General features: G+C 36.4%; 1 protein-coding gene across 5 annotated transcripts in view; it reads right to left on the bottom strand.

Moving 5' to 3' along the window:
- Positions 1-22,858, bottom strand: part of mrtfab (myocardin related transcription factor Ab) — a 41,576-nt gene that overhangs the window by 13,545 nt on the left and 5,173 nt on the right. Inside the window, exons 3-4 of one of the 5 annotated variants that reach the window (XM_067369174.1) lie at positions 19,219-19,417; positions 1,979-2,044 (exon numbers count right to left, since the gene is read on the bottom strand). In XM_067369174.1, coding sequence (XP_067225275.1) covers positions 1,979-2,044; positions 19,219-19,342 — 190 coding nt within the window. In that variant the 5' untranslated portion in view covers positions 19,343-19,417. Of the gene's footprint in view, positions 1-1,978; positions 2,045-3,410; positions 3,954-8,147; positions 8,237-14,451; positions 14,896-19,218; positions 19,418-22,858 lie in introns of those variants that run through there. The other 4 variants (XM_067369176.1, XM_067369177.1, XM_067369173.1 and 1 more) reach the window with 4 other exon arrangements.

The following is a 22,858-nucleotide window of genomic DNA, read 5'->3' as shown; positions in this document are numbered from 1 at the left end:
CAGCATAATGCATATACTGGAAGAAACATACATATTTTTGAATGAGTGTTGATTTCTACATAAGCATTGTTGAAATATTTCATTTGAATGTTCCAATACCCTTCATTACATTAACATGAAATACTTGTGGCTATAGCAGCACCATAAAAGCAACTCATTAACATGCCAACAAATAGTAAAACATTCCCATACCAGGAGTCTGCATGTCATTGTGGATGTGTTTTGAGGCTAACAAATATCTAAGAATATAGTCATTATTCTTTCTTTTAAATATATGGCCTCAAGAAGTCACACCTAGAAATTTTCTGAATGTCACGGCATAGTAAATATCAATGCAAGTGGCATATGAAAACATGATGCTGGAGCCATTTTTGCAATTACTTTTAATCAAATGGTCCAAAAGGGATTTTTCATGGATGTATGAAATCAGTTCCTGTCAAGTTCACACAGATGTCCTAGCAGAGTATCCAGTATTTTAAATGTAACTGTATATTTAACCTTTATATCTAAATGTATCTTTAAAAAAGTTTGATGTATCATTGCATTAGGATTTTATGACTCATAGAGTATGATATAGTAAGAATATGGAGCTCAAACTTGAGAAGGAAACCCCACCAATTTTATTCAAAGTTCCAAAATGAGCAAATATATGCAATTTGGTGTTGATGTTGCTATTAATATGCTGTTTACCATGACCTAAAAGGTAGACATTTTGACAATTATAGTAAAAGGCTTGCTAAAAAGTATAAATTATAAATCAGAGGGCAGAAGGCATGTAGTAGATCATGTACAAGAGGTTTTTCATCAAAGTTTGATTATGTTGATAAAGGTGATGATACACGGGGGCAACTTTTTGCTGGGCTACGTTGCTTGAGCACTTTCCAATTGAGAATGAGCAACAAATTCCTGGATACTTTAGATCTGTCGTGAGCAATGTTTTAAGATCCTCCAATCAGAATGCTAGCAGCCGATCACGTGACTGGCTTGGAGATTTCAGAAAAAATTCAAACAAGATGGTGGCCTCTCAGCGGCAGTGAAGCGAAGAAAAGGAGCGTGAACTTACATCTTTTTATGCTGGTAAGTTGTCATGTGTCAACCCAAAACAAAATTTATCTAATTTAATGCTTAAAATACCAACAGATGTCCAATTTAATGTGTGTTGTCTGTAATTTAGCCATCGAATGTTTTCAGTTAAATACTAAAAAGACGCTTAAGTTCTGTTTAATGTCTGTAGTGGCGTAGGCTGTAGGGTGTATGGCACGTGAAAGTAGCTTTTAACGCGATTGACGCAAGTTCGAATCCGCCTTTTGCCAAACTCGCTCTTTTCCCTTTTCCCATCGCAAATCAGATCAGAAAGGCATTTATATTTAATAAAAATGAAGAAAATATTTGAAAAGTTGAAATAAAGTGCCTAACAAGCGTTTATAAAAAAGTATTTATTGGGTTGGCAATAGATTTGCTCCTCTCTGATTGGTTGCTGCCAACTGTCCATTGCCCTAATTAGTTGCCCTGTGTCTCATCAGGTTTCCTGTTGACGGCAACATTGCCCAGCAATATTAATCAAAAAGTTGCCCTGTGTATCATCACCTTTCGAAATCGTATCGTATATAACATGTATTATATACGATAAAGTAGGCTTTATAGTGTTAACCATAAACTTAATTTTGGCGAATATATTTGTTGCTTCATAATCTGACACTTCTTTAATATGTTTTGCTTGAAAAGTGTGCTATAAATAAAATACCATAAATTAAATCCATTAGTTTGAGATTTTGATATATAATGCACAGATATTCATACATTTTTAAGTGCGACTTAAGTGTCCAAATAAATTTGGTAGCAATCATATATGCAGCTTGCACAAACATTCACAAAAGTAATGACATAATACATTGCAATCTGCATTTGCTGCAAGTACATTCACATATGCAAACGTGTGCGATGCTCAACGTAACTAGAGGAGTAAAATGTGACTTACGAGGCATGATTCCTTGGCTGACCAACTCCTCTCGCGTCCTTCTTTGTTGTAGTTTGAGCTGAAGAACTGCATGAGGAGAGAGGAAAAGTGTTTATATACAGAGAATGACAGACGGCTGCAGCCAGATGACTATAACATAGACAAGAGCTCAACCGGCCCTCTTTCTGTTTCTTATTGAATGCTGAGGGGAGGGACTGTGAATTTTGAGTATGTTTGGGTGGTTTCATACTTCCCGTTTCACCACACTTAAACACTTTTTTTAAACAAGAGGCAATGGGCGTTCTCCAAATCAGGAACTTGCATACTGGCACAACACATTGAGTAAGTTGCTCAGTGACTATAAAGAGGGTGGACAGTGTGTAGACAGCTTTTGAGATTTGTTGTTATTGCTTTGTTCTGTGAAAAGAAGCCGTTACAGAATCATTATGTCACATGTCATGTTGGGAGGGATGTGGCTCATGAGTATTGATGGCATCCCGGGACGCATTAGAGGCGAGTGTGCACCTGTCAATCCTGACACAATGACATCATCACCCACATGGCACTGCTTTGTGTTCACTAGTCAGCTGTTCTGACCTTCACAGCCACTACGTCTGGGAATCATGAAACCAGAACATTGTCTGCGCCTCAATTACTGTAGTTCAGCAAACCAAGACCTATCATTCACATCTTTTCGAACCTTTATTTTTAAGGGTGTAAAGTGACTAAACCAACTGCTGACTTTTTGGAGATCAAGTGTGAGGATGTGAATCCTGCACTTTTAATTTGGGGCCCCTTTTTGTCACAAGTTCCTATAAAATCCCAGAACACCCACTCTGATTCTCACTTGCAAACTGAATACTAAAAGTTCCACTATTTATTCTAAATTCTTCCTATTCTCACTTCATTTTAACAGCTGTTTTTTGACCACACACACCTTAGCACTGCTAAGCACTATTTTGGTAGAAGAAACACAAGCCCTCTCGCACCTCTCTGAGAACCTGGCCTGATACTGTAAATCAATCAGACACTTTTAAATGCCAACAGTCTCTCCATCTTCTCTTTGCCAGCCTGGAAAATTCTGTGGGAGACCTGGAAATTGTGATGTCAACATCCACATCTTGAAACAAAAGGGGAAAAAAACTCAAATCATGCAGACAACTGGGTTAATCCAAGAGCCTGTGTGTCTAGGGTCTTAATTAAACATGGCTTTTGCTGACCGTCCTCAAAATCCCTAGCCCTGGCACAGTTTACAGGTCAACCGGTGCTCGCTCTTGGCTCTGTAAGAGCAGCTGGGATGATCTCACCACTAAGACACTAGAATAATCAGGTCTGATGTGTTAAGACTCGGGATGAGCAAATAATGGAGTTAAATTCAAGGTATTCATTTGGGTGCACACCTGGAGGGTGTTTTATTTATACTGTATAAAAGCATAAAAACAATAAGGCCCACCTTCTTTGAGGCTATGATATGCATGTCTGTCACAGTCCAGACTCACAGACATCTTATCTTGATCATTCTGGATTGGCTGATCCTCAAAAGAGGAAGTATCAATGTGAAGGCAATGGTTTGTGTCCAGCATGTTTGGATCCAGTGTTGGAAGACTCAAATGTTCTCAAAGTCAAAACTGATATTCCATTGATGGTCCAAAAGTGAGGAAAATGGATTGCTCGGTGCAAAGTATGTTACTCCACAACAACAATATTTCGTTTCAAATAAAAGAAATGGAGAACAGAGAGCTTCCACTTGGTTTCTTCCTCATCCAAAATCTGATCCTCTGTTTTGTCCTCTTTTGTTCTCAAAGGTGGATGCAGAGGCTCCACAGCTGTGTCACGCAGAGGCAGAAAATGAAGCAAATGCACAAAGGTAAGGATGGCAGAGCACAGAGCCTGCTCTGCACTCAGCAGAAGACATTCACAGAATAGCGTGTCTCTCGCTCTCAAACACAGAGGAGGGTCCACCGCGTGCCAATGAATGCTCGCTTCAGCTCAGCTGTTGCCTCTCGTTTACTGGCAGACCCCATTCACCCCCTCAGCTTCATTTCACTGGGTCAAAACCCAAATCAAACACTTAACAGGGTAATTAAATTTTTGAATATTGGGCTTTTTTATAGATAATATTTAATTTATATTACAAAAAAAAACAATATATTATACTAGATCAAAATAAAATTATAAGTTTGAGGTTTGTAAGACTTAGTTCTTTTTTTTAAATAAGTCTGTATGCTGTATTTATTTGATCAAAAATACAGTAAAAAGTAGGGCTGCCCCTGACATTTAAGCCATTAATCGACTAGTCGCACATTTATATTAATTGAATTACTTAAATACATATTGAGGAGAATACTAAACCATAATGAGCGTTAAATATATAAAGGCGTAATATAGCCTATTCCACGCTCAAGTGCATGCATAAAGCTTGCCACAAAGCACCTGCAAAAGTAATGATTATGAATGTGTTGTGTTTTAATTATTTATTAACAAACTAGTGTTTTCTGAGTCAGTGTCGGCTGCAAAGATGAAGTTGACAATGCTGCCTTGCCATCTCTGCAGTAAAGTGAATGCGCCTATAGAGAGAAATGCACCTTTCATACAGATTACATAAGCAGAGAGTATTTCTTTTTGATTTGAATTGGTTTGTTTAAATGATATTTCAAGCTTTAATAGATATATTTCTCACATCTATAAGGCAAGTAGCCTATATGCTGAGGTTCATTTTTGTGACGCGCTCCAGATCACAGAGCCCGAGACACAGAAAAGCGAATCCTGTTTGTGTTCTTTATTTTACAAAGGCTCAATGTTTTCTTGTTACTGTGAGTTTACACAAATAAAACCACACCCAGTTTTGAATGATGTTTTACTCTTATCTGTATGACCAAAAATTACCATTTATTTTTTTGTTGTTTCCACTTATCAGAAAAAAAATGCAAGTGATCACACCAGCGCTTTCATGTCTTGCAGTAAGAGTGCTATACTTTCAGTGTCCAGTCTTCAGTGTCACATGATCTTTCAGAAATCATTCTAATATGCTGATTTGGAGCTCAAGATTTTTATTTTATTTTATTATTATCAAATGTTGATAACTGGGTTAGTTCATCCAAAAACGAAAATTCCATCATCATTTACTCACCCTCATGTCGTTCCAAAAAGATGACAATATTTGTAATGAAATCTGAGAGATTTCGGTCCCCCATTTAGTCTACACAACTACCACCTTGATGCTTCAAAAAGTTCATAAAGAGATCATAAAACTAATTACGGCTGCACGATTAATCGAAATCGCACACGATTTGGCAAAGGCTGCGATTTAATTATGTGCAGCTTCTTAGTGATCAGTAGTAAATGCTGCTCCATCTGAAAGCCAGAGGACGCTCTCGCTCAGAAATATGCCCCACAGAAGTACGATATAATGCAGGTCATTCCAGGAAATCCCTATGGGCATCATACTATTGCTGTATCTGAATAAACAGAAGATTGAAACGCTTTGATTGATCAAACATGACTAATAAACACAACTACGACAATATATGGTTTATCTGAGTTCTTCAAGCCGCCTTGTGTATTTTTATGATAAATAAAGTATATTTATACTTCAAAAACATGTTATTAAATGTTGTCTTTTGTTGGACAAGAGGTTCATAAATGCTTCTTGATACGTGTTGCTTTTTTAGAAGACATTATAAGCAACTAAAACTCGCAGTGCTTTCAGATGGAGCAGCATCTAAGCAAATCGATTAAAGCACGATTTCATGTTAATGGCGATTTATCAAGCAGCTCTAAAACTAATCGATAGGAATTGAGTGGTTTATTCCAAATTTTCTGAAGAGACACGGTAGCTTTAAATGATGAACAGATTGAATTTTTCACGTTTGAGCTTCCACAAGAACTAATGAGGTTTGTTCTTGTGCGTCAAGCATGTTTGGTTGAGCTTCTGTATATGGTTGTGGATCAATATTTATTTAAGAATAAAAATTCAATCTGTTCTTCAAATAAAGCGATTGAGTCTCTTCAGATGGATTCGTTTTATGATCTCTTTATGAACTTTTTTAAGCGTCAAGTAGTAGTTGCGTAGACTGTCAAATGGAAGGATAGAAATCTCTCAGATTTTATTAAAAATATTTTAATTTGTGTTCCGAAGATGAATGAAAGTCTTACAGGTTTGGAACGACATGAGGATGAGTAAATGATGTAAATGATGACAGAATTGTCATTTTGGGGTGAACTAACCCTTAATATTTTTGTGGAAAACCCTAAATGTGGAAAGCATTTAGGATTATAATATTTTTGAATTAAAATTATTTGTGGTCATTTAATTTCATGAAAATGTAAAAAGATGTATATACTATGTATGTACTTTTGTTACAAATGTTCTTTTATAAAATGTTCACAAACTATGAGCTTCTAATTGGTGTTTCTCACATGCACATCAAGTGAAAAAAATAAATGTAAAAAAAACCCCTGAGGAACAGATCAACCCTCTCACATATGACGTGTTAACAGCAAACACATAGTTCACATTTCACAAGGTATTTAATATGGAAACCTCTCACATCACTCTCAGAAATGGTGTCATGTGGAGCTCTCGGGAGTCCCAGCGACAAGAGCAGAGAGAGTGGAAGGAAGGAGGTCAGAAGAAGAATGTAGGTCTCCTTTGACCTTTCCTTTCTTTCTGGCAGATAAAGTACAGGAGTTTGCCTGTCAGGAATTGACAGGCTCACATACACCACACATATTGGACTGTTTGGCAAACCCCCTTCATCCCCCCACCCGGGTCCTCTCTCAGTTTTAAATAGTAAGGCCAGCTGGCCAAAAGGCTCTATATTCAGCTCAGTATCACCTGTGCAAGTACTGGATAAGGTTACCCTCTGCTATCCCTGCACTACAGTTCTTGCAAACATGACTCACACACATTTTCTAACAAACACACACACACACACACACACACAAAAAAATATTCCAAAAAGCAAAACGTTAAAGGATGCCACTTGAAAGTGTATAAAATATTTGTTAATTACTTAACTCTTTCCCTGCCAGCATTTTTTTAAAAAGCTGCCAACCAGCATTTTTGATCATGTTCACAAAAATTTAATGGCACCAAGAATATTTTGATGAATATCTGAAGATACAATATATCAAAAAGAAAGAACAGAGCCTTTGCTTTTAAACAAACAAACAAATGAAAAAATAGTCTAGTTCTAGTATCATGCATTCATTCTTTAAATTAAAACATGAATGTGGGTAAGTTTCATAAAAAAAAAGTTACATTTTGAAGAAAAAGCTGCAAAAATCACATTTTTGTCAAAGACTACATCTAGATCGTATTCAGAATGATGATCAAAACATAGACCGAGTAGATCGCATCCAAAACCCCCAAAGCTTCACAGTCCTATAGCTTTTCAAGGGTTTGACATTTCATTAGACAGTTTTGATTTATATGCTGTGAATGTTTGACGATCGCGTTTGAAACATTGCTTATGCAGATGTAAGCTATTGCTTGTTTCTACTTCTTCATCAGTGTTTTGATCCAGAGATTCTGTATGTATTCAGAAGAATAGCACCCCTCCTACCGTAACAGTGAAAATATGGATTGCCAGAAAAATTGTGTCAATGGCGGGAAAGCATTGTGTCGTCAATGGCAGAGAAAGTTAAAGGGATAGCTCACCCCAAAATTAAAATTGTCATTAACTTACACTCAAGTCCTGTAAGACTTTTCTCTAGAAAACAAAGAAATGTTCAACTGTTTTTGTCCATACAATGAAAGTTAAGGAGTCCAAAACAACACTGGACCCCAAAAAAAAAAATAAATAAATAAATAAATAATAATAATAATAATAATAATAATAATAATAATAATAATAATAATAATAATAATAATAATAATAATAATAATTATATATATATATATATATATATATATATATATATATATATATATATATATATTTATTTATTTATTTATTTATTTGTGATTCACACAAGAAAAAAAAAGTCACATATGTTTGAAATGGCATAAGAGTGGGTAAATGGGTGCCGAATGTTCATTTTTGTGTGAACTATCCCTTTAAGAAGTTCTTCTATTTCATTCAGATTAAATATAAAAATGTGTGCTCTAATGATAAACAGTCATATTTTTATATTATACAGAAATGAAGGTCACTATACACAGACTCCCCAGAGGAAAAAACATTACCGTGATCTGCTTTTAGCCCACGAGCTCATCACTGTCATCATCAATCGGTAAGAATTCACAGCAGTCGACGCTCATGCTGTCATTGACCAGAAGGGCCCAGCACTGTGAAGTGCAGACTTACCACAGAGGAAGTCTATGCTAAGCTGACAAGCCACCGCAAAGAACAAAACACCACCTTTATCAAATAAAGCACCACAGATAATAAAGCCAAAGTTCATCTGGCTCTCAGACAGATCTAAAATACCCAAATGAGTAATACCTTGTAGTTTTTATTACAAGCAATGCAAACAATTCATTGTGACTGCCAGAACCATTGCTGGTTGATCATTATTGTCAAAAGTTAACTCATGATACAGAACTGACAGTTTTTGCAGCTGCCACATCCTCTTTGGCATTTACAACATTTATTTTGAGATTAAATTAACATGAGCTTCTCCTATAACAACCACTAATTATTTTAAAGTACATATTTAAAGTAATGAAAACATTTCCTTAGTCCCAAAATGGAGAGGTTGATTTTCTATTACATCTACAAGGTTATATTTACTGAGAATCAGTTTCTTTTTACTTTTAGATGATTATACATACATTCTTGCTGCTATTTTCCGTTCTGCTTTCAATCACTTACTGGAAACACCGTCATTGTCACTTAATTTCTAGTACTAGCCAGAAAAATAGTTCCTAGAGGACCAGTTTTCATGCAGTCTTCATACAATGATGTAAGAAATCCCACTGCCATTAAGTCATCAAAATGATAAGCACATGAGAGCCAGACACACAAAACAGGATTATGCAACAAATCTTCTCAATTTAATCCAAATTGGGCCCCATTTACAAGTTTTCATAAGAGTGAAAATCTGAAGGAACGAGAAACAGATTACAGAAAATCAGGCCAGCTGCCTGACTCCAGTAATATAAGCTGCAAAAGTGCAGAAGGGACATTAGATTGAGCTCAACAAATGAGGTTATGGGAGGAGAGAGAGAGAGACGAGTGAAGAAGAGAGGTTCACGTACAAGTTCTCCTGTTTTTGTGAATGTGTTACATAACATCTTTCTGAACTCATTTCATCCAAACCTCTCTACGTCCTGCCCCACTTTCCAGCATCTCTGCAAATCATGACACTTGTTTTTATAGTTTTGACATTCTCACACGTTGTGCCATCCTGCTATAGCTAAAACAAATGGCATTTTGTTCTCTTCCAGGCTTTACAACTCTAGTGTTGACTTAACCCTACAAAGCCAACTGTGTGATATTTGATACTCAAATTATCAACATGATCAAACCTTTGCTAAAAAACCTGTTTTACAAAAGCATCTGCCTTCTGTTTCTGATTGGTAGTTTATTTAATTTTTAAGTAAAAGGCCTTTTAGTGTAATTCTGAAAACGTTCCCTTCAGGCAGTGTTACTTGCAGTGAAATCTTACTAACTTTTATAAAAGTATACGCAAGATAACATTTTATATTGATAGTAATATTTCCAGATGAACATTTACTGGACTGAAGAAATGTAGGCTTACTTCGATTATCCATATATCACTTTTAGAAAAATCATGTTAAAATATCAGCATCAAATATGATATATCAAACTTGAGCAATATTTATTTGTATATCTCCTAATCATCACTGTACGGCATTGTATTATGTTTTGCACACCACAATAAAAACTACAGATCTTTGATCATAAAACTAAGCATTTAAGTATCATTAGTCTGCCATACTGTTATAAAGATCTCTTGGATTTCAGTGGTGTGAAGTATTTGAGTAAATGTAATTAGTTACTGTACTTGAAGGTGCAATGTGTAAAGTTTGGGAGGATCTATTGATAGAAATGCAATATAATATACATAACTATGTTTTCAGTGGTGTATAAAGACCTTACATAATGAACTATTGTGTTTTTATTTCTTTAGAATGAGCCATTTATATCTACATACACAGCGGGTCCCACCTCCATGTCAAGTCACCATTTTGCACCGGGTTTCTATAGCAGCCCTAAACAGCCAAACCCTCTACAGAGCCCGTTTAGGCAATATTTGTTGTTCTTCTAAATCGTTCGTGTTTTTTAAGGGTAGCTTGCATCGTAACTACACTGAATACGTACAAAGTAGTAATAGTAGTAGTAGTAGAAGTAGTCATCTGGTTTATTAGAAGCAGAGGCCGTTCTTTGTTAGAAGTAAGAAGAAACCTCATTGCTTGGCTGGCTAACGTACTCTCTGCTGTTTCAGACGATGACATCTTTGTCGTGTGTCAGCTAGACGGCCACTGTAGCTTCTCCAAAAGGGAGGGGTGTGCACCGTTAGTTGCAGTTCACAACCTCACAACTAGATGCCACTAAAATTTACACACTGCACCTTTAGGTATCTTTTTGGCTACTTTGCTGTTTTACTGAGTATCAAAGATATTAGCAACTTTTACTCTCCACTTGACTACATTTTTTAATAAGTATATGTACTCTTTACTTCAATACATTTGTGATGAGTAATGCAATTACTTGTTACATTTGGCATGGCACCTAACTTTTTCTGCAGCAGTTTATTTCTAACAAAGAAGCAATATCGCCATCTAAGGGCATTTAAGGTACCATTTTGTGCGTTTTGCCCTTACTCAAACTTGTCAACAAGCTTACTTTCTGTGAATGTGAGTGCTTTAGCAGGTAGTTGCTGAATCGGAACTGGAATTGGTGACTTGTAACTTGTAATGGAGTCATTTTCACAGTAAGATATCTGTAAAAGTATTCAAGTATGAATTTCAGGTACTCTTTACACCTCTGATTGATTTACATTACAAACTTCTTGTTTAGATTCTGTCTAAAGGTTTAATAAACTGTGTTTTCAGATTATTATTTCAGCGATTTCAAAAAACTGCTTCATGAAGCTTCGGAGCGTTATGAATCAGCGTGTCGAATCATGATTCGGATCGCGCGTCAAACTGCCAAACTGCTGAAATCATGTGACTTTGCCGCTCCGAACCGCTGATTCATAATGCTCCGAAGCATAATGAAGCAGTGTTTTGAAATCAGCCATCACTATATATTTATATACTATATTATTTCTATTAATATAAATAAATGTAATAAATAATAAATTTTGTACATTTTAAATTAATTAAATCATATGAAATTATTAAAAACAGAAGTAAAAACAGAATAAATTTAATTAATTTATTTAATGTAATAAAAATAAAAATAGGTTCTGCATGTTATTGGACAGATAACAAAAATAAGCTGTATTGTAATGGTCATAAAAAGGCAATATTTGGTAGTCTCTAATATAATTGGATGATTGAGACACATTGCTTAGAAGTTTCACATTCAGTGTGGAGAAACTGTTTTTTGCTGGAAATTGTCACACTGTGACTGGTTAAGACATAGTATTGTTTGTTGATCTGTGGTGACATTACCGATATTCACAAGTAATTGCCTTGAAACAATGGACATTCTTTTAAACCTGAAAATCACTGCAGTAACGTCTGAGTATTTAACCCTGGCCTGTCACGACTTGTTAGCCTGGTAAGGGAGTCGCTAAGTTGTCACACTGATCATTATCTACTGTGTTCTTTTTTAAATGTCTCACTTTTTTCAAACACAGATGGAATCGGACTTCACACTCTACTTTTACTGTTTTTACAGGGAACTAATGACAAGCAAAAGCACATATTCCCCAAATTTTGCACACGTTATTAGAAATGGAAATTCTGTGGAAAGATTTCACCAGGATACATTTTGGTTTGTGACAAAAGGTGCTCTCTGTATATAATCATGTGCAATCAACTTACAACCATTGATATGTGAATGAGCTGGTGAATGCTATCAATTCAGCCAAATAGCTGGAATTGCACAAACAGACAAAAACAAAGCAGTTGATAGGAGTGGTTCCCTCATGTTCCTGTGTTTATATCCAGAAGATGAAACATAAACAATAAAACAAAATGATACCCATTGATAAGATCAATATCACTCAAGATAACAAAGCACAAGCAAAGATTTTTCTCTATATCAAAAGTACAGTAAAACAAATAATATTGTGAAACAGTATTACAATTTAAATAACTTTACTATTATTATATTTTTTATTTTATATATTATAATATATACATATATATTTATATAATAACTCCAGTCTTTAGTATCACATGATCCTTCAGAAATCATTCTAATATTAGGTGCTCAAGAAATAGTATTAATTTCTCCAGTATTGTTAATTTTTATATAATAAAATAAAATATAATATTAAAGTTAATTTATATTTTAGATGCATCATATGTATTATTTGTGTGAAGTCATGCTATACCAGGAATCTGGTTGATGGCGGATTTGGTGCATTGGAAGCATCACTGAGAATGTCTAGCTGACAAAGCACTTTTCATGGCTCGGGGACATGAGTGCATTATTGGTTCTGGCATACTGTACTTGAACAAATCAAATAAATCAAAGTTCTAAACTGATGTAATCTTATAAAGTCCCACTTTATTACCAAAGGTTACGTCTGTGCCTGCAAGTACAAGTACATACTTATTTCTTAACTACTAAGCTAGATAATTCCAAGAAGTTTCCCTGTTCCCTGGAATACCCATTCATCCTGTTGTCAGCCATGTTGTCATTTTATCATCAACACCACAATAAGCATGGTGCGTTTCCAGTGTTATGTTTCGCCTGACCTGTTAGTTTGCAAGACAGAAGATGCCTAGATAAACCGACAAGCTGCTGTTGACTGCTGGAGGATTAAGCCCAGCTGTGGGTCGTGTGTAGTTAATGCAAAGCATTGGCTCTCTCTTCCCAGTTCCTCTCTCTATCCTGTTATGTTTAGGGCCTGTGTAAGCATGCTGGAGTTAAACTTGGCAAGCATCCCTAAGATGTTACATAACATAGAAAACCACAGCGCAACCCATAGACAGTCAGTGCAAAACCCACTGCACAGTAACTGTGCTCTGGAAAGCAGGCAAATCACGCATTTTCACAAGGCTAAATCTAAATCTAGACCATTTATACACAAATATCGTTCTAACTACCAATTGCCAATGGGGCAATGGGACTGCAAAAGACCAGAGAGCTTCGATCAATCCATCAGTTGAAAATAAAATCAATGTTTGAATCTCATGGCGACTGGCACCGAAGCTTTGAAACAGTCCACATAACTGCTCTTTTATCTAATATCTCACGTCAAGGCACCTCCATCTGGAGGAGGAGATTCTTGCAGATAATCAATCACTCTTTACTCTGACTTTTGCCAGGACTCTGTCAAACCTCCTTGTCCAAGAGCTGATTTATAATACAGCGTCAAACATGACATGGTAACTCTGCTTCCTTGTCTTGTTGACCCAGACGTTCTGCCCCAAAAGGAGTCTGTTCTTTTCCTCAAGGCCCTGAGTTCCAATGCCAAACCTCAGGGAGAAAACAGCTGGTTTTAACAACAGAGAGAGGGAAAACTCCTATTCATCACTGACACATCCCGCCCCTTCCAACCAGCTAGAGCAATTCCAGGGTGGGTTCTCCACATATCTGTTTCTACAGTGTATCATTCTAGAGAATTCCACTTGAAACTATGAAATCAATGAAAAAGAGTAGAAGTAAGTAGTACAAGTAAGGGCGCTTGATGCTCTGAAGTGTTTGGGGGTGTGTCAGGCAAATGAAAGATTTTTAGGTTCTGCTATCTCAGTTTCTTTGCAAGTTTCATGCACAAAACAGCATCTTAAAAAATAAAGTTGTTGTCATGCTCAGAACATTAGAATCTGATAACTGTTCTGGTTAACTAAAACTACTACAAAATGTTTTTGTAAGTTATAATAAAGCTTAAAAAATATAAATATTCGACAAAAAAAAAACAACAAGAAATTACAAATGTTGCCATGGCAAATAACTGAAATAAAATAATAAGTTGAAGTACTAAAATTACTGAAACTGAACTAAAAATAGACAAATTGACATTTACAAAATAAATAAATAAAAAGTTCATGGATCAAGTTCAAATAAACGTATAATGGTTATGAATATTCAGGAGGAATAAATAATCAGTCACATTCCACAACTGTTTTTCTAGAAACTGTTACTTACCATATACAAAAAAAAGTTTAACATCTTCAATAGCTAAAAATTGGGATTGCTTTGGCTCGAGGGTAAATGTTGTGGTTTAGTGAGACCTCAGTTCAAACAGCAATAAATCCTGTGCAGGACTTCACAAACAGCAGGCTTTGCTATTAAACAAAGTTGTTAAACCTTAACCACGGATACCACACCTCACCTCAACATGACTTCATTCATATCAGCAAACATCAAACATTAAAAAACAAAAACGTGCAAGTACTGTACCTGAATGTATGGCCATATCCTTCCGCTGCAGAAGGATACGGATACAATCACGTTCACACTTTATTAATCCATTTCCAGACCAGACAACAGAACAAGCTGTGAATGAAGTTGACTGACTGAACTTCAGGCTGTTCTGCGGAGAGAAAATTCCCGTAGATGATCCAAGAACAGCAGGGTGTGTCCGTGCGCCCCTCACCTTCCTCCGCTCAGTGCTGGCGTGTGTGTGCACGCCCTACAGATGTGGGTGTGTTAGCACAAGTGTTTGTGTCTATGCGAGCCGGTTTCTTCCTTATTACTGGTTAAGTGCTGCTTTCAGGCTCCGCTTTCAGCTGCGTTGAGCAACTCCTAGTTTTCCTGTTCCATGAAGCCATTTCTATTTTTTCATTCCAGGAGAAAGGGGGGGAAAGATCAAAAACTTTGTGTCCTGATTTGGGGTCACTCGTTTACTACAGAAGAAAACGTGTGCCGACTACAAGCCAGAAACTGAAGCCAAAACACATTCCAGATCACCTTTGGCCCCCGTCATTCTCCTGACCGCCTGCTTTCTGAGAGGCAGGATTTCTGCTCTGTACACAAAGTTATGCAATCAAGTGTTCAGGACGGCTACCCAACACACATCCTCCCTCAGGCCTCTGTTCCCTATTCAAAACTTCTTCACTTCAAACAGTTCTTAGTGATTACTCAGGTTGCATATAGTTCATTTTGTCAACTGTTGCTTGAATTTCCAAGACTATCATGTAGAAAAACGATCTCTAAATCCTAAACTTGCAGTTATTTGTACATTCATTTCACAGCTATATGAGTCTTGCCAAAAGTGACGCAAGTAAAAATTCTTGGCTGTAGTTGAAACTTTTGAACAGACTAAATATAAAAAATACTATTTTTAAACTGTAAATTAAAAATTAAATCTGTCTGAAATTTGCTTCTCTAGTAATGTGAATTTATTTGAATTTCAGTTTTTTTTTTTAAAGATTTATTTTTGCCGTTTTTTTGCCTATTATGATAGGACAGTAAGCAGAGAGAAAGCGAAGTGGGAGAGAGAGGGGGATCGGAACTCGGGTCACCCGAAGCGCAACATTGCTATATGTCAACGCGCTGCCCAGGGTTGCCAGGTTTTACAACAAATCCCACCCAACTGCTACTCAAAACTACCACAAAACTAGCCCGATCGTGTTTCACAGGTGGTCACACAGTAAAAGTCGCATTCCAGGGGCTAAATATCATGTTATTTGGTGTTGCCTCAACCCGCAGACATGAAAAATAACCCACGGCAACAGTGAAAAAGTATCCCAATTCCACGGGAAAACTGTGGACTTGGCAACACTGGCGCTACTCACGAGGCCATAAGGCCATTTTAATTTTCTACTTCAAATTCAAATTTAAATTCTGCAACCTATTTGTTACCTCAATTCCAATTCAATTCTGAATGCCACATAATATTGCTTTTCAATAATTTTCCAGCTATATGTGGCTTGCCAAAAGTGATGCAATTAAATATAAATTCTTGACTGCAAATTCTGGACAAACTGACAAAAATGCTAGTTTAGTTTAATTCTACTTCTACTTCAAATTTGAATTTCAATTCTGCGTTCTATATGCCACCTTAATTCCAATTTAATTCAAATTCAGGAATTGGAAAGGCATTAACAGTTCTATTCTGAATGCCACGCAATACTTTTTTTTACAAAAACATCTAGAATGCAAAAATTTTTTTTATTTTGTCACACTTTGTGAATGCACACCTAGGAAATATTCAATTGCGTTTGAATTCTGACCACAATATGCCTCCACAGGCAGTGAGTTTGCTGTGCAGTTGCACTCATCTGTCTTAATTTCTCATAGAAAATTAAATCTCAGAGAGGGTACATGTGCCTCATCGACAGTAAATGTGACCTTTTACCATCAACATACAAGTAATTCACATTATATCTAATTAAACCTGCGCCATTTCACTTGCATTCTGTTTTTTTCTCAAAGTTGCTGTTGAAAGATTATGTGTATTTATATTATCTTTAGTTAGATGCATTTACATTGTGACTGTGCCTCAGATGCAATGAACTACGCCTCAGATGCAATGAAGATGCAATGTGTTCGTTAAGGTGTGAACCAAATGGCCCATACAGACGTATGGCCAACAGAAACTGATGGGTGTGAATGACAAAGAAACCGCATTGCTCAGAGTAGATTGCAAGGTAGATCGATCTCCTGTGGGAGGTCCTAACAGTGTTCTATTGTTTGTAGCCCTTTTGTCTTCATGTATAAAGTTCTGTCACACAGACAGAACTTTGGGTTAAGATATTTTGAAGGCCAACACGCTGACATCGCTGCTGAAGAACTGTGCTACACTACTACCTTCAATAAAATCTTCTCCCCACAAGAAATCTGGTCAAGCTTACTTATTTTATGTATTAGAGAAATCGAATACATTGGCGAGCCACTCAAACGACTGCAAGGCCAAATACAACAGTAAAATACAACAGTTTTTATTGGTTTACTGTTAACAGTAAACCAATAAAAAAAGCTCATTTTCAGTTCACAAAACAAAAAAACATAGCAAAAAAATAATTGTACAGCATTTTTGTCAAAAAATATTCAGTGGCTAAAACTTTATTGCTAATAACAAATGTATGCAAATGCCAGCATTGTTTTCCAAAATCCTTAAGAGCAATCACTTCTGTTTTGTGCAGGAGAAGAGAAAGGTCCTGCATTAACATGTCTGCTACTATCCTCTAACCCTCAATGAAGTGCAGCTCGAGGGGCAGAAGACTGAAAGAAGGGAGTGGTGACTGCAGGCCATGAGCTTCTAAGGTGCTGTTACATGGGACTTTAACTCTTTATTTGCATTCCTGCAGTTCTGGAATGGCAGTCACAAAAAAAAAAAAAAAATATTCAACAACCACCCACCACTTACCACCCTACCACAGCAAACCTTACATAATAACATCCCACAGATTTTTCAGGATGAAAATATAACATCTCCATTTGGATTGAAATCACACCACGCTACATTGTCTGTCTGTCTTCCTGCTGGCTCTGTTTAATCTTCATAAATCGTCCTTTCCTCTAAGCTTCCTGAAGCTAAACAGTGTGTCTGCTGTATATCAGAGAGGTGAATGGACCCATTTTGAAGTGTCCTTCTGCATGTCACAAAGATTTAACATGTCATTTAATTTCCAATAATGTATACTTCCTTGACACCCTTCTCTCAAAGGACCTGAATATTCATCCTTTTATTTAAAGAAATCCCTGCATTACATAACTTAATGAATCAGAGATCTGTACAATGCTTATGACTTGGACTTTTTCAGAATGTCCTACAAAAATACACAAATAATTTTAACTGAGTGCTGCAAATGACACATGAAACCGAGAGAAGGAGAATGAACATCCCACACTAACAAAAAGTACCAAAAAGCACCATGTTTTCTGAACACCCACCATGTTTTTAATGTAAACGATTACTGTCCAAAAAAATCTCAAGACACCCACTGTCTCAAACCATCTCTTAGAGGAAAGAAAGCAAAGAAAGGCAACTGCGCAAGACATTCTCTTTGTCTCTGTTGTTCTCCTGCTTTAACACTGTTGAGACTTGTAGGTTTCTGTACATACAAAACTGTAACATCGCAAATGATCGAATTACTTCATTACCGTGTGCTAAATCTAATTAGGAAATCATCCTATATGTACATCCATATGAACATATTATGCTGCTGTGCATCCTGTTGTTGTGAGAGACATCACAACCCTACACTGCTGAATTCTACCATTAATCTTCTGTATCAAGTTACCTAGTGGCTAATATAATGCATTCTACCACTACAAAACCTATTAGATTGCACCTATTAAACCTATTAGATTATGTACTGTGGTACATATTTCATTCACAAACTTTTGATTCCATTTTATTTCATTGGTATGTTTCAGTTATCAGACATTCTCTCTCTTTGCAAATGTTGTATATTAAACAGGGTTTCAAACTGATTTGAACTTTAATGGTTCGGTAAAAGAACTGACTTGTTCCTGAAGCAGACTACACTGGTCATGTTGTATGTCTGTTTTTGCATGCAGCCTGTGATAGCAACTCAATATAAATATGTTACTTGCCATTATTTCATGGTATGTAGATATTTTATAGCATAACAGTAAATACAGATTGCAAACTCACATTCACGACTCAGGTAAAATGTGATTTTTTTAGCTGTGGCACTGTAGAATCAGTGGGATATCGGAATGATTCAAATGAAGACTCTGATTAATTGAAAAAATTTAAACCAGCCCTAATGAATATGGCAATTATTAAAAACCATGTGTATATAACTTTTAAAAATTTTGGGGTTGGTAAAATTTTAAAATGTTTTTGAAAGATGTCACCAAGGCTGCATTTATTTGATCAAACAATAATAAATAAAAGTGAAAACAATAATATCTGGAATAATTTATCACTATGGTGGAAAATCTGAATTTTTAGCATCATTACTCCAGTCTTCAGTGTCACATGATTCTTCAGAAATCATTCTAATATGCCGTTTTGATGCTCAAGAAACATTTCTCATTTTCAATGCTGAAAACAGTTGTGCCGCTTAACATCTTTGTGGAAAACGTGATACATTTTATTCTACTACTATTATTTATTTTACGTTAATTTTTAAGTTTTATTTATATATCGTTGGTGATAATATACTGAATACTCAGACAGTTTGCATGGCTGACATTTAAAGGGAAAGGGAGTTTTGCTAATGAACTAGCACCAGTGTGCCGTTAACTCACCATTCTTGCGTTCCTTCAGAGGAAGTAAGCTCGGTACAGACTGCAGAGAGAGTTCCTGCAGCTCACTGGCCACCGCCTCGCTCTGAGGACTGGGCACAGAGCCGTTACCCACAGCAGACACCATGCTGCCAGGGCTTAGCTCCTCCCCACGTTTGGCTTCCTGTGCTGCCAGGGTGACAGGTGGGTGAAGCAGTCAGACCTGTGACAGGTTAATTACAGAGACAAGGCTGAATTAGAAATGGGAAAACACCACAGACAGACATAACAGCGCGAGAACTGAAGGCATTATTTCTGTCACTGTGCACCAGTGTTCTATTTTGCAAAGAGCACAATTAAAGACATCACACCTTTAACAAATTTATGAGTCAAATTTTAACCTTTTCTTCAACAGAAAAAGTTACATGCAGCACAGTCTGTTCCAACAGGAAACGAAAATATTTGCATCCATGTCCCATTAACCTATATAAAAAAACTCTATTGCTCGCTTACATTAACCAGTGAAACCACTGTGGGTGTGTCACATGTTCTATAAAGCACAAACACCACAAGTTCAGGCATGTGAAGCATTGTGCAACTCACAAATTCTCAATGTCATCCAATATGACTGGAGGCAGCGATTTACACAAGCATGTAAAATATCATCAGGTGGGGAACTCAAAGCCTCCAGCGGTAGTTCATTTAAAAGATTTTTGGAAAACACTTTGTTTGGTTTACTTTTTTCGACAGAACAAAGAGCTATTGTATGGCCATCTAATCTGTGAGCAAGAAAAGTACCAATCCAAATTCCCACAGTTCTACACATCTGCTGCCCAATGCATGCCATGTTCATTTGTTAAATATTTAGTCTAATTGAATTATTCAATTCGTTCAAAAGTGTGGAGTAAGTATGATTTTTTTAAAAGCAATAAATACCTTTATTCAGCAAGGATGCATTAAATTAAACACATGACAGTTAAGACATTTATAAAGTTAAAATTTTATTTGCTAACACTTTAATTTAGGATCCAATTCAATTTTTTTTATCCCCCATAGAAAGCAGAAATGTAGTAAAGACATCATTAAAATAGTCAATGTGACTGCAGTGGTTCAGTCTTAATGTAATGAAGCAACAAGAATACTTTTTGTGCTCAAAAACAAAACAAAAATAATGACTTTATTCAACAATTTCGTGTCTCCCCTGTCAGTCACCTACACTGTTCTACGTCAGAATGCTGGCTCATTATTGGCTGATGCTGCTCACGTGAGCACCAGCCAATAATAAGTCGGTATTCTGACATAGAACACTGCACTGTCTATACACCGTAAACAGTGTAGGAGATTGACAGGGGAGAAATGAAATTGTTGAATTATTTTTGTTTTGTTTTTGCGCACAAAAACTATTATTGACGCTTCTTAACATTAAGGTTGAACCACTGTAGTCACGTTGACTATTTTACTTTTCTGGACCTTGAATGTGGTAATTTCACTGCTTTCTATGGAAGACAAAAAAACATCTCAGATTTCATCAAAAATATCTTAACTTGTGTTCTGAAGTTGAACGAAGGTCTTACAGGTGTGGAATGACATGAGGGTGAGTAATTAATGACAGAAATTTTAAGCCTTGTCAGTGAAACTGGGGGTGAATGTCTTTAAAAGTATTTTCCTTGCACACAGCTAATGTATGAATTCAGAAAACTTGAAATGAGCAACCAGTACATTTTTCAAAATATCTTTATGTTTTGTTTATAATGGCAAGAGGACAGGTAAATGACAATTTATCCATTCAAGAGGGTGCACACACACATTGGGCCTGATTTACTAAACGGGGCAAATTAGCGTGAGAGCACAATTCCGCAAATGCGGCGATGGGAGTGGTAAGTTTTGTGCGCAATCTACTGCTGACGCGCAAATTAAAGATCACAATCGCAGTCACAATCATTTACATAATGACCAACGCAATCTAACAAGAGCAGCGCAAATTAGTGTTGGGACGCAAATAAGCAGAGCTGATGCTCTTATCATGTGCGAGTCGACACAGGCGCAACTTGTTACATGTATAATATAAGAAACACACACACATATATTGCCAAGCCAAGGCAAACTATATGTTCGGATAACATCTTCCTCTGGCACAAATATTTTCTCCCTTCTACCATGCGCTCTCTGTTCTCTGCGTGTCTCCTCTTAGCAGCAACAATTTCAGCTATGTCACAAAATGGGTTAAGACATGCTTTTTTTAGCGTTAAATAATGCCGCAAATACCAGTAAATTGACGAGTGCAAATATTAGTAAATCATGTTGCGTGATTAATTTAAATACTCTCCTCCCATACATTTTGCATCTGAAAGGGAGACTCCTACAAATGCATATGCAGTAAGGTCAGCCGCAAAAACAACTTGTTAGTAAATCTGGCCCATTGTTGATTAATTTGAATAATTTATTCACCATCTGTCCACATATCCATGGTTTTATCGTCCAATTTTATCATTTACCCTTCTTTTTTTTTCTTGCTATAATTGTCCTTTTTATTTTTTATCCCAACAGAGAATGCATTAAGAATGCACAAGCCCTAAAAAAGATAATCCCTGTAAAGGCTCCACATGGAGCATTAGACAGTTTCCAATGAGACATTAAAAACAACTTTAGTATCATCTGACTAGGAGCACAGTGATGGCAATGGTCATTCTGAGCTTTGAAACTGTGGAGAAGGCATTCACAATTACATATTATGCAACTCTCCATTGGTGAGGTAATGTAATACTTCTACTGAAAAAGGGATATTCCAACAAGCTAAAATTCTGTCATAATTTTCTGTGAAACGCAAAAGAAAAGAAGAGATTTTGAAGTTTTGGTTTCTATTGACTTCCATTGTATTTTTGTCCATATAATGCAAGTCAATGCAAACCAAAAATATTTAGTTACCAGCATTCTTTAGAATACCTTCTTTTCCACAGAAAAAAGTTAATCATACAGGTTTGGAGCAACATGAAGGTAAGTAAATAATGACAGAATATCATTTTTGGGTGAACTATCCCTTTAACTGAATGGTGACAACTGATTTAAGGGCTAGAAATCCAAATATTAGAAAAGTAAATGCTGAATGCTGTTCTAAGCAACCAAAATCAATGTCCAACTGCATGTTTGAGTTTTTGCTTTGTGTAGCCCAAGCGTAGTCCATCTTGTTAGCTAATGCATTCTTCATTATGAGCTCATCAGCATCCAGAGTCTATCGACATGGCAATCCCACCCTGACGTCCCATGAGAAGAGAGGTGGAGTAGAAAGAAGAAATAATTTTCTTTTGAATGGTTACCTAATATTTGACAAGCCTTTTGAGACTATTTAAATGTTTTCCCTATTGCTGTAAGCCTAACCATAACAGCAGAGTTTCAAGACCCAAGGCAAGTTGCCCTTTTCTTGGAGAAGTACTATTAGATTACATTGTATCCTGCCAGCTATGGAAAAAAAAAAAATCAATAACACGTGTTAACACTAAAACCTGGCTGGCTTATCACACTCATGCTCTCAGAAAACCTGATTCTGATTGGTCAATAGTGTGACTGAGAGGTCAATTTTTTTTATAATGATGCTAAGCTGTACATTTCACAGCTGTTCATGGCAACATACCGGTTCTACCTTCATATGATGACATGGTATCTCATG

Source organism: Chanodichthys erythropterus, chromosome 19 (assembly GCF_024489055.1).
Source record: "Chanodichthys erythropterus isolate Z2021 chromosome 19, ASM2448905v1, whole genome shotgun sequence".
In the NCBI taxonomy this organism is placed as follows: domain Eukaryota; kingdom Metazoa; phylum Chordata; class Actinopteri; order Cypriniformes; family Xenocyprididae; genus Chanodichthys; species Chanodichthys erythropterus.
This window is presented reverse-complemented; position numbering and strand designations above follow the sequence as displayed.